The sequence below is a fragment of the Microchirus variegatus genome (genome assembly GCF_963457635.1).
Source record: "Microchirus variegatus genome assembly, chromosome: 22".
Classification (NCBI taxonomy): Eukaryota; Metazoa; Chordata; class Actinopteri; order Pleuronectiformes; family Soleidae; genus Microchirus; species Microchirus variegatus.
The window spans coordinates 14631453-14644629 of record NC_139823.1 but is presented as its reverse complement, the minus strand read 5'-3'; the positions used below and the strand labels follow the sequence as shown (position 1 = coordinate 14644629).

Sequence of the window (13177 nt, the reverse complement as noted above, 5' to 3'; positions counted from 1 at the left end):
ATGAGAACACAGACTGCAAAGTAAGCAAAAAAAAACAAAAAAAACACTTACCTAGCTCCAGTCGTTGCTTTCACAGTCATACGTCTCTTTCAGAACACACCGCTCTGCTCATAAATGTAAAAACAGGGAGGAAGCTGTTGCTTCTGTTGCTAAAGACACAGCAGCCATTTTGTGACCTGAAGCAGGAAACACACACACACACACACACACACACACACACACACACAGGTGCTGGTGATTATGCTAATGATGAAGCAGTGAGGACGGAATGACAGTGAACCTGTGCTTGACTGTGGAATTCAGCCATTATTGCTTTGATTATTTACACCTGTGCTTCTCCTCCTTGTCATAATGTCCGCCATTGGAAAAGGCAAATAACATAAACAGAGATCAGCGTACAACTTAATATGAACATTTTATTCATGAAACACAAAGAGATTTAGCCAGTGAATGACAACCTGTTGTCTTCAGCTAATAAAACGACTATAAAAAATATGTACTTTGTAAAACAGTCCTTTACAATATAGATTATATTATTGTGGCAGCAGAAGGAGTGATTTGAATCGCATAAAAATTGCAAAGCACAATATTAAACCACATCTGACCTCCGGGTCCACTCGTCCGCTGCTTCTTTATGCATTTCCTCAGCAGCAGATTTGTTCGGAGGTTGTGACATAAAGGTATTGGTCATGTTGAAATGCAGCCGCACTTGAAACCTGTCAAGGTTTCCAAGGTTTCCTCAGGCTCGAGTGAGCAGACATACACACACACACACACAGAAATGTGCAGCTTCCCTTTAAGCAACATTCCCCTTTGACTGAAACCAAAACCAAGTTAAATAACACAGATTAAAAAAAAAAAAAAAAAAAAATAGAGCACCTGACCTGAATTTTTATCAAAAGAAAGCTCAGGATGTCTGGTTTTACTAAAGCATTGGCGCATGCCGTAAAATTGTTGTGGAGTTTTATTCTGTACAACAGCCAGGCTTAAATAATCCCAGTGTCTTAATCTGTACAGTCAAAGTCACTCAGAACAGCCATGTTTTTCTATATTTGACCTATAACCCTGCATTAAAACATCTCAATATATGCTGCTCAAACAGCCATTTAGTAACTATGACCATACATCTTTATATTGTGGGCTATTTTGTCCACTCACTTAGTTTTATATCAACATAAAGTAAGAAGTTTATTAAAAAAAAGAGTAAAAAAAAACAGCTGCCAGACTCACACATTACTGAACAACACAGTGACACAAATGATTCAGAATGCATTATAAACACGCTCATAAAGTAAAGCAGCTAAGTGCAATTTGACTGCAGTCATCTGAATCCAGTTATACCCTCATGACGACTTCTTTGTACAAAGAATCATTCAAAGAGTACTACCTGTTAAAAGCATCATTATCTTCTTCCTTTTTTTTAATGATTACAAATGAAGTGCACTTCAGTTACCACCGACTCTAATTTCTCGTGGACGTTATGCAGTCAGGCTTCTGTTGTCTGAGACTGTTCCGCTCCGTCTCATTGTGACGGTCAGGTTGTCTCACCGACGCGTGGCTCTTCGAGGCGATGGCGTAAAATTACGCAGCCTTTTCTCAAACAAGAAATCCCCACTTTTTGTTCTGCTAAAGAAAGCGGTGAAAGCGCCTGTATATAAAACACTTAACCCTAGCGTGGCCTATAGGTCACTGGTTCTCAAAGTGCGGCCCGCGGGCCAATGGCGGCCCGCAGAAACATTTCTGGCGGCCCGCAATGAATTGCAGTTGATAGTTTTAATCCAGGAGCTACTAAGCTACTGCCCTCCGTCCAATGTTGGGTTCCTAAATTGGCCCTCAGGTATCACAACTTTGAGAACCCTTGCTATAGCTGCTATGTGAAACATCAAAATCCAAGAATGAACTGATCCAATCCTGGGTTTTCCTATAATAACCCTGTATGTCTTTCTTCTGCTTTGGTGAAACGGTTCGAGACTGGTTCTCACATGACGGTGGAGGTGATTTCTGACGACAGTGAAGACCTGCTGGCCCTCGTGACCGACGCTCTCTCCATGACGCCGATCTTCCTCATGATCTGCAGCAGCCTCCTCCTGAATTTCTCCCCGACAAAGGCGTACAGCACCGGGTTCACACAGCTGTGGAGCAGGCCGAGACTCTGCGTGGCAAACATGGCCTGATCCACCGCGACCCTTGCCGGGCAGAGGTAGGGCACCAGCTTTGTCCTGAAGAACGTGTCCGCCATCACCGCGATGTGGTACGGCGTCCAGCAGAGCAGGAAGGCCACGACCACGACCACGATCACCCTCATGGCACGCTGCCGCTGGAATCCGCCGCGGATGTGCAGGAGGCGTCGTATGGTCACGCCGTAACAGCTCAACATGACGGTCAGGGGGATCACAAAACCCAAACCGTGGCGCAGGATCCTGGTGGCCAGACGCCACTCGTCGGCACTGGCGGGGTCATACTTTTCCGTGCACACCACGTGGCTCGAGTTCTGAGATAAGAATGAGGAACTGAAGAGGCCCGGCAGAGACAGCAGCGCCCCCAAAGCCCAGACGGCGGCACAAACTCCCCAGCTGACCAGCTGGCGGTTGGCCTTGCGCGCATCCATCGCGTGCACAATGGCCATGTAGCGGTCCACGCTGATGCAAGTCAGGAAGAGGATGCTGGAGTAGAAGCTCAGCTCCTGGAGGACGGTGACAATTTTGCACATGGCGTCGCCGAACACCCAGCCCCACGACACGGAGACGGCCCAAAACGGGAGCGTGACGGCAAGCAGGAGGTCGGCGACGGCCAGGTGAAGGAGGTAGAGGTCGGAGGGCGGCAGCGCCTGCTTGCTGAGGCCAATCACCAGGCCCACCACCAGGTTTCCAGGTATGGCCAAGAGAAAGACGAGGACGTAGAACGCGCTGACGGCGACCATCACCGCGTCGGGGATGGACAAGGAGTTGCAGGGCTGCGTCGCGGGGTTAATGACGAACTCGCTGTCGTTGTCATTGTAAGAGAAGTTGAGTTGGTCGTAAATGTCGCCGAAGTCTAAGATAAAAGAAGATGAGTTTGGATCTGGAGGACAAAGCACAATAACATACTTCACGTTACAATTTGAAACGATAATAAAGATAAATAAACACTGCCAAGATAATTACTGTGTGAATTTATAATAGGATTTATGAAAGTGAAGCAGATTCTTTTACATCTCTGTCCCTCTAATCTCAGTCAGTCTCTTCTCTGTGGGAGACGTTAGATGTTTTATAGCCAAACAGATGCAGTCATTTAACACAGTTGGGGGAAAAAAAACTATATTTAAAGTGCTGCCGACATTTCACAAGCAGCATGAATGAATTGGCAAAAGGACAAAACAAAACATTATATTAATATACTGTATATATTTCATTTTTAATTCTTCTATTCTAGGGAAATAAAAGTCCATGGGTCGTTGAAAGGATTCAAATTCATTTGTTATCAACAGACAGATTATTGCTTACATAATGAATCATAACACATATTATATTTGTTACTATTTTCGTTATAAAATGTACAAAAATAAATATTGATTCTTAGCAGTTAGCCCTGTCCAGGCATGTATATATATATATCCAATTTTTAATGAATGACATCCCATAATTTACTATTTGGGACTGATTTTAAGTCTAAATGATGTGGGTGTGATATGAGCTGACCTGTTGTCATGTGATTTGTCTTATGAGGCTGAGGTTTACGGAAGCATTTATTTCATACATGAAATAAAATGAAGAAAACAAACAACTCTGATATGTTATTGTGATTAATCTGGGAGATTAATATTCTCTAAATATGAATTAATTAATGAACAGCAGGTATATGGAAATCATTCTTCAAATCTATGGGATTAAGAGTATGCTGTTTGAGAAAACATGCATTATTATAATAATAATTTAATAATAATTTAAAATATATTAATTTTAGAATTGTATAATAAGAAAACAATTTTTATTCCCAATAGGACTTTATAAACATTACATTTCTACTACTGGCCAGCATGTTGTGCTTTTGAAGCATTTTATGAAGACTAAAAAAGTTGAAAGAAAGAATATAAGCCTTTAAAAAAGTGAACAAATTAACATAAACTCGCACATATTTAGAACTCAACTAAGTTTTTTTTTAAAAAGAACAAACTCTGACGATGTGAACTGGTTCCTTTTCTTCACTTAATTTAGCACCAGTTTCTAAATATGGACCGACACGACGCTGCGTAGGAAATAAAACACTAAAATATAAGTTTCAAGGATGAGAAAGCACTCACCAGTCATGGCTGCGTCTTCTTGAGGCACTGACTCTCTCATGAGGAGGTGAAGAACAAAGAGTGCGTCTCTCTCTCTCCACCCCCTTCATCATCACCATCACCATCACCATATACCATGAGCTGCTGCTCTTCTTCCTGTTTGCTTCATATACTCGACATATTCATCTGCTGAAAAATACAAAAACAGGAAAATATGATAAATACAATTTGCTTTCATGTCACATTATATATATATGTCTAATGGTGCAGAGGACAATCTATAGCCTATTTATTTTGGAGTGTAAATAAATCATATCCTTCACATGTGCTTGTTTATACATCTTATTTCTTTATTTTTCTGTACAATAAGCTACCTTCTGTGCCTGTTTTTATCTCCTCTCAGCTACTTTCCTATAATTCCATTAACTGGTTTCCATTCAGTGTTGACACAGTAGTTAGACTTGTTAATTGTTTGGTTATTCCTGCACCACATGTGGTTCCCCCCCCCCCCCCCCCCCCCCCGTAAATAAATGTGAGTCACATTATCTGAATCACCAGTGTCATGAGATGCCACTGTCACACACTGCGGGGGGGAAAAAAACAAAAAAAACAAAAGAGAAACCACTTCATGTTTATCACCTAAATAAACACTGGATGACTCCATGTCCACAGACGTGAAAGATGGGCTGTCAAACTGTACTTTAACGTTTATTTTGTGGAGAAAGAAACAAATGAAGCGCATGATATATGGGATATAGGATATTTTCATTTTATTTTAGCGTTGTTGGGACGTCGGTTCAAATTCTGGGACAGGCCTGAGGTGCCCCTGAGCAAGGTACCCAACACCCTGGGGCCTGGTTTGTCTATGGAAGGTCAAACTCACTATCCTGTGTGCAAATGATAAATAAGTCACAATGTTTTATGAAGGTGACGGGCTGAAACACTTCAAACTGTGCCACTATCAACATGCCATGTGCCAGGTTTTAAAAAAAGCCCATCAACGGCATGATTTGACACTTTCTCATTGGCAACTCTCCGGCTGAGAGGAAGTTCCCACAACTCATGACACACATCATCTGTGTCGACACATGAGCGACAAGCATCACATTTCCTGCCGCACTTCTCGGGAGTTTCGACTTCCAGTGTCACAAGTGCCGCAAATAAACATGTTATGGTGGTTTGGGCGCTCGAAGGGCTGATCATCACTGGTTTCTTTCACTCTTGCGTGTTATTGAGCATATTTAGTTGTTCCTGTCTTTTCCGCACAGAACTGAATGTCAACACACAAAGGGACACAGGCAGAAACGCGTCAAATGTGAAATGGGGCAACAACAGTCGACGCACGCGGGTCATGTTTTCGGTGCTTGGTGCAACAGAGGATGTGAGGAAAGTGGCTTTTGAGTTGATTGCAATGTGTTGCTTCAAGACTGAATACTTGGTTTACTTAAGTGCAGTAGCAAAATACATGTGGCAAAGGAAGTTTAGTCATAATGGCACTGCATTCCATCTCTACTCAGGAGTATTTTTTAACCACTAGATGGTGCTAGAGAAGTGTTTGTTTAACAATGAGGCTTCGGGGATGAAGTGAAGGGTTCATTGATAAAATTGTGTTGAGGTGTGGGAAACTAACACACTAACCAAAACCATGAGTATAAAAAAGGAACAAGACATTGTTTATTGGCATCGTTATTGTGCTTAAAGCTACAGTAGGCAGGTTTTCTCTGATATAATTGATTAATAACTCCATAACATTTGTTAATATATTGTAAATGGTCTGCTGCTTCTCCTCTGGACTCTCTACAACTAAACCTGTGTTTTGACCAATCACCGGACAGTTCAGTGAGCGAGAGCTCAACCATTATGAATCCCTTTGGTAAACTGGCTTCGACAAGAAGACCCTCAGCAACTGCCACAGTGGAAATAAACTTAAAAAGAAATGGCATTTATCCGATTGATGAGAGGAGAGTATTTCAACAACCTGCAGACGAAACTCAGGCAACCATTTATCTCCCAATCCCGACTACTGCAGCTTCCACTCTAGCAACAGACAGAAAATCAAAAATGTGGCAGAAAAATGACTGTGAAATTTATTCGGTGAACCCTTTTTTTTGCCAGTATTTCACGTGGTCCCACCTAAATAAAGATACAATTGATGGCAAACAACAAAAACACTCTCGGAAGAGGGGGAAAAAAAAGTTTAAAAAGTCAACACACCTTTACACCTATCCTTTCAGAGTCACTTAGGATACAGTTTGGCTAGGAGAGGGAAGACCATTTAAGAAATTTGCTTGTGCATTCAGTCCAAGAACTCATTCTCACCATCTTAAGGCCTTTTCTACTAAAAAAAAAGAAAAAAAAAGAAGCAGAAACTGATTTCCTGATTTAAATGACAGCCAAGTTTGCCACGACATAAATTAAAAGAAGAAAGTGCATCAAGTGTTCAAGTAGGGTGTATAGTTCCAAGAAGGGGCGTGAGGACAGTGTGTGTTTGCGTGTATGTTTGGGGGAGTAACACTGGCACAGATCTTGCTATTTGCAGTGATTTAGAGGACAAGGGTGAAAACTGAGAAGGCTTGACCGCAACTCAACCACCGAGGCCCGACGATACGAGACGTCCTGCTCACGCATCAAAGTGGTAGATCACAACCACACCACTGTGCTGTTTGCTGAGAGAACTACTTGTACTACGCATGGACAAAAACACTACATTTGACTTTGTTTGCCTGAATTACAATTATGCAAATAGTCCAATTGAAGTCGTTCTTTTGAAAGCCAATCTCTGCCTTGTTCTGCAAGGCTCAGAAATGTTAATGTTAATGAAGCGGGGGGGGGCAGGTGTCCTTAATTTTCCTCTCACGATACGTCCCCTAACCAGCCACACCTCTATTTCATCTTTTGGCACGCCGTGGGTCCCTGCCATTGCTTATGGTAACTGAGGACTTAGTTGTTGGCGGTCCCGTAACTGAAGCGGGAGGTGCTCCGTTGCCAGGTGCCCGACCATTGGGTCGCCCAGCATTTCCGAATGCAGAGTCGCGGGGGGCACCAGTTGCTGGGTTGTTGTTGTTGGAAAATGGTGGCATGGCACCATTACCTGTGGACACAGAAACACAAATCAGTCAACATGCCTCTTCATAGCATTTTTGGTCCATCCTTTTCAGGCTGCATTTCATCATCCTGGTTTACAGAATATAAAATGCATCTTTTTCCTGGCAAGTGGATATTTGCATATAAGGAAAAACATACTGACCTGGTGGGGCAGAGGTACCTGAATTCTGATTGGGCGGTGAGTTCCCCCTCTGATTCTGGTCTGGTTTACCCTGTTGTAATGGAGAAAGGTGCACAAACTGGTTAGACCTAGTTTTAATTGTATTTATTTAAATATATCCCAATGAAATTGGACACTCATTTGAGAATGTGCCACCTCTTCATTTGAGCAGATGCAACATGATTTTGATGGATATTAAGATAAGATAACACTTTTATGTCAGACAATGGGGAAATTTGCAGTGTCACAGCAGCAAAGGTAACAAACGTGGATTTCCACATCTATGAATGTAGAATATAGAAAGATATAGACTATTGAGATGACATAAATAGAGTAGCATTTGATATTGCACTTGTGTAACATTATGTTATAGTGCACACAGGATGGGTAACATGACATGTGGACTCGTATCTTTTGAAAACTTGTACTGGGAGTGGATACATGGCCACTCACAGATTTGTTTTGCTGGTTTGTTTGGGTTTGCAGGTCAGGGTTTGGTTCACTGAAGTTGGGCACTTCTGAGTACACCATGCAGAACCTGGAGGGGGAAGAGAAAACCCAAACCATGGATTAACACAACATAAGCAAATTCCAAGCATATAAGTATCACAATATTTAAAATAAACAACAACAAAAAACTTACTCTCCAATTTTCTGTATATCTCCTCCTCTTCCAGTGTATAGGGTTAAGCACCCTTTCCATATGGATGCATAGCTAAAAATGGAAAATCACATGTTAATTACTACATTATAAAATCATCAAGTCACTGGAATGGGAGAGAAGAGCAAGAAAATTATTGGAAAACCACAAATATCATCCATACTTTTCTTATAATATAAATCAATGCGTTGATGCATTGTACAAACACTTCCAAACATAGAATTGCATAAATGGTTAGCCTCATTTTGCAAATTGCATTTTTCTGTCCTCAATAAACAAATAAAAACAATTCCTACAACTTTAAGAAACAAATTATTATGCAATACCTGACATTTTACTATGCTAATTATTATTTGATCTGAAACCTGTTTATCATAATAGTGTTTACCCCATCTATGAGCATTGTTTGTTCATTAAAAATTATATGTAGTGACTTGTGGTCATGGAGGGACAGTGTGTTACCCTCTGGTCAGCTTGATGATGTCCCCTGGTTGAATGAGGTTGCCAGGTTCATCCCAGACAGAGATGGCGATGCTCCCGCTCTTGTCTGCCACCTTGCAGGAGCGAACCTCATGGCCATCTTTCGTTTTGGTTACTCGCCCTGAAGCAATATACAACCGATCTCAAGTTAGCAAAACGTACGAGGAAACGACCTTAAGTACACATAAAGCCCAAGTACCTGCTAAGGGCAAGTCTCACACTATGTGATGTGACATTAACGTTTGCCCCTTTAAGAAAAAAAAGACACGAGTTGATATAATGGGGAAAGACGTTCAATCGGCAGTGTGTACTCACCTATTTCCAGAACGATGAACACGATATTCAAATTTTTCAACCCGGGCTTCACGTCCTTTATCAAAAAGGCATCGCTAGTGGGGACTGCCATTGCTTAAAAAAATAAGAATAAAAAAACGGCAGTGAAGTGCTCACTGTCGCCTCTTGTTTGTAGCTCGCTGCTTTGGCTAAGCTAGCCAAGTAGCCCGTTAGCTAAATGTTAACAGAGCCCTTCCAGCACAGTGTCGCTACCTTAGCTATTAATATACATATGTCAGCTGCTGATACGACCTAGAACAGTCAAGTTTGGCACCATTAAACACCCGACAATGGACGAAAGAGTTCTATGCAAACTATCCTTGACCAGAACGGATAGCACTGAACTAGCGTGGACTTCGCTATGTTAGCTAGCTCGCAGTTAGCTACCTCCTTTTCGCTCAGGATACAAGCCTCCAATAAGGATCTTTGTTTTCACAATTACAGCCATAATTACAGCTCCATTCTTACCAAAGGGACATTTATCCTGAAATATTCTCCTCAATGACGCACTTCGCCGAAATCACCTAATAATATGACTTGAATGAATCGAGAGCCGAATCTAAGACGTTGATGATAAAACAAAAATCGTTCCAATGACTGAAAGTTACACCAAAACATTAGAGATTGCATGTATTGCGAAATAAAGCCAATATCACCCTCGACCATTCAGGGAAACGTCAATCATTCGAATCAATCGACCGCAGTTCCTTTGTGTGCCTCTTTAGAATATAAGGAACTGTTAGCTTTGCTAGCGCAGTTTGGCCAATGTTTTGATACGAGTGTGTCTACAGATGAATATGGCCCCCTTTTCTTTGCAGTTAATCGACAAGCCTTATAGTGAATGCCTTGGTTATGTGTGCAAAACGACATAAACAGCCCCAAAAACGCTATTTAAAAAAAAATCTGAACAGTTTGTTCACTACACGTTGTCCCCTTATTCAACAATGCCCCAAAAACTACGTCAGCAAGAGCTGCCGGTCAAATTTGTATGGCTCGGCCAGTTCCATTATTCCTCGTAGGGAAGGGGGATACACGTAGATATTCCTTTTTTTAAATTTATGTTATACAGTCGAGTCATCGGATATCAACAATAACCAGGCCCCAGTGCTTATAAATACAATCCAGCTGCAGTGCAAGCGGACAGAATGCGGGTGTTTTTAAACAGAACAGAAAGTAACAGTTGGTTTCTACCAACTTCCTCCGAATGTATTGCCAAAAACGCGAGAGCTGGAGACCACGAGGTTTCAATGTTAGCGATGAAATGAACGTGTTTAATTCGCATACCGTCACATTAGTTATCAATGCATTAAATAAATAACTGTTTGTTATATCTCGGCTTGTTTAAGTGTATATTTCTCGCTTCAGACACACTCAGTGATAGCTGCAAAATGTGTCCAAATAACAACTGCGACAAATAACTTTGAACGGTAGAGGGCAGCATTACACCAGTCTGGTGGAAATTATTACCGGCCATCGTTTTATGTTAGAATTATGTTAGGATTGTTGCTGTTAGGATGTGTTAGGATTGTAAGAAGGCATGCGCCGATTGGACGTTCGGTTGCAGCATCCCGGGACTCGACTGGCCGATGTTAGGACTTCTTTACCTGCCAACCGGCGGGGGGTATATGGGAACACGCAGCGAACGTGTGGTTCCAGCAGTGCGTTGAAAATGAGTCGGGGTACCGTACTGTTTTCTTGTAATCGCGGGTGCAATGTAAAAAACATGAAAATACGTCACGAACAGGATTCGAACCTGTGCGGGGAAACCCCATTGGATTTCGAGTCCAACGCCTTAACCTCTCGGCCACCGTGACGAGTGTTCCCGTCTCATATGCAGAGTCGCTCAAATACCACAACATATGAGGTCCACAATGAAATGTGTTCAATTAAAATACTGATATTGGTGTATTGTCTGTATTGTAGATCCTGTATGTGTGTTCCGGCCTGCCAACCAAAGCAATAGCATTAGCCACACGCCTACTTTTAGAGGAGGCAGCATGTTGGTGTAGCTTTGGACACAAGAGGGCGACAAACACCATCGAAACAGAGCGGATTCATTTTTGTGTTTAACATTGTGTCAATGCTTTATGTGTCGCTAAATGGCATTTATGCAATATTATGAATATATTTCGTATATATTATCTCAGAATTCTGACTTTAATCTCAGAATTCTGACTTTATTCTCAGAATTCTGACTTTAATCTCAGAATTCTGACTTTAATCTCAGAATTCTGACTTCATTTTCAGAATTCTGACTTTAATCTCAGAAATTCTGACTTTAATCTCAGTATTCTGACTTTGATCTCAGAATTCTGACTTTAAACTCAGAATTCTGACTTTAATCTCAGAATTCTGACTTTAATCTCAGAATTCTGACTTTAATCTCAGAAATTCTGACTTTAATCTCAGTATTCTGACTTTGATCTCAGAATTCTGACTTTAAACTCAGAATTCTGACTTTAATCTCAGAATTCTGACTTTAATCTCAGAATTCTGACTTTATTCTCAGAATTCTGACTTATTCTGACTTTAATCTCAGAAATTCTGACTTTAATCTCAGTATTCTGACTTTAATCTCAGAATTCTGACTTTAAACTCAGAATTCTGATTTTATTCTCAGAATTCTGACTTTATTCTCAGAATTCTGACTTCAAAGTCAGAACTACGGGTACACCATAAGGACCACTTCGCGGGAGAGTCCCTTTTCATGCAGGTACTTTAGCTGATGACTGCTAAAATATCACTTCCTAGATAGCAAAAGCAAATTAGTGTATATAGTAAATACTGAAGCTATTCTGAGGTATATGTCATATTTTCTTGGTACCACATGTTCGTTCATCAACCAAAATGATGATGGTCTTACAGTATCTTGTGACACCACGTCTCACGAATCTTATGAAGATATAGCTACTCTGCATCTGTCCTTATTGGTCGTGAGCTCATATTAACAGACCACAAACTGATGTAATCTCTTCTAATTTTGGACAATATGATTGTTATTGCACAAGCACTAAACAATTCAGTTTGATAATTTTGTGTTCTTATATTACACACTTAATGTGTCAACCAATTTGATAATAGCTGGTGCTGTAATTGTTGAGTCTTCCTTGTTCCACATTGTCATATTTTCAGGTGTTTTGTTATCATTACAATACCAGAAAGTATTTCCTTGTTGCTATAAGCAAGTCTGAAGTATAGCTTTAGTATAGCTATATGCACATCTTCTTACGCATTAACACTTTTACGCATTTACGCCTTTATTCTACACCATGTTTATGGATGAAATGTGAGGTATTTTGTGTTACTACAGACCCTAGTTGAGTAGCTGGTATTACCTGAAATGTTAATATTTTACATTAGGTCATTGATGTAGAAGATATTTTATGAAAAAGAGGCTACATGAGACTCTCTAAGGCTAAAGTTTTAAGTTTTTTTGTTTATCATCAAAATTAAATTGTATGCTTTTCACTCAGTAACTGCTTTTAGCTCATGACTATTACTTTAGTTGAGATCTCTAGTAAAGCCTCGTTGACTGTAAAATGCTACTTTATGCATTGGAATGTTACTTTAATGTTAATAAAATGTTACTTTTTCCATCCCATTTGTATCAAGTTCTTCAGTTGAATGTTGATGAAGCTCCCTATCCATTTGTAAAAAGTGATGGGGTAAATAAGGTTTAAAATACAGTGTTAATAGAATGTTACAAATTATTTCATTGTCAGCTGGATTTAAAAACAATAGTGAAATATGATAAAACAAAAAGGAGGCATTGTGTTTGACTGCACCCAAAATGCATTACTTTATTACTTAATTACTATTACTTCACATTCTTAAAACACCTTCAGTATAGCCATACTTGTCCATACTGACAAGATAAGAAAAATACTATTAAATTATATCACTGGGGCTAATGTTGTATTTCTTCAAAATTGGATTTGTCCATTGATCAAATAATTTGCAGTAGTTCCTCTCTTAACATGATGTATAGTTCAGTTGCAGATAGAGGATCTGCTGGAGCATACCATCCCTTCTTCTCTTCCATCAGCAAACAACACAGTTCAAAAACAGTCTCATCACATGTAAGCTGGCCTTTGGGAGTACACTTCCATTTTAATCAAGTTATCCAATTCTGTCATTGCAGGCATTGTTATCTATCTAATAATCATGAGAAGGCAATTTG

The 13177-nt window shown here is 40.5% G+C and overlaps 2 protein-coding genes across 2 annotated transcripts; both read right to left on the bottom strand.

Moving 5' to 3' along the window:
- Positions 1 to 1978: 1978 nt before the first annotated feature.
- On the bottom strand, positions 1979 to 4286 carry LOC310943173 (C-X-C chemokine receptor type 2-like; the record flags this gene model as incomplete). The annotated part of the gene is made up of 2 exons (XM_083908699.1): positions 1979 to 3060; positions 4280 to 4286. The coding sequence occupies 2 exons, from the start codon at positions 4284 to 4286 to the stop codon at positions 1979 to 1981; spliced, it is 1089 nt and encodes a 362-aa protein (XP_083764825.1).
- Positions 4287 to 6839: 2553 nt separating this feature from the next.
- Positions 6840 to 9200, bottom strand: nabp1a (nucleic acid binding protein 1a). The gene is made up of 6 exons (XM_083908573.1): positions 8980 to 9200; positions 8647 to 8785; positions 8167 to 8238; positions 7977 to 8061; positions 7506 to 7575; positions 6840 to 7349 (listed from the first exon to the last, which is right to left on the bottom strand). The coding sequence occupies exons 1-6, from the start codon at positions 9068 to 9070 to the stop codon at positions 7147 to 7149; spliced, it is 660 nt and encodes a 219-aa protein (XP_083764699.1). The 5' UTR covers positions 9071 to 9200; the 3' UTR covers positions 6840 to 7146.
- Between the last annotated feature and the right edge of the window lie 3977 nt (positions 9201 to 13177).

Excerpts from the sequence above, each read along its gene's own strand:
- nabp1a (XM_083908573.1), bottom strand. The coding sequence starts at position 9,070 with ATGGCAGTCCCCACTAGCGATGCCTTTTTGATAAAGGACGTGAAGCCC. Across the intron at positions 8,786-8,979 it reads GTTCATCGTTCTGGAAATAG|GGCGAGTAACCAAAACGAAA; the intron begins GTGAGTACACAC and ends ATATTGCTTCAG. Across the intron at positions 7,576-7,976 it reads CAAACCAGCAAAACAAATCT|GGTAAACCAGACCAGAATCA; the intron begins GTGAGTGGCCAT and ends CCATTACAACAG.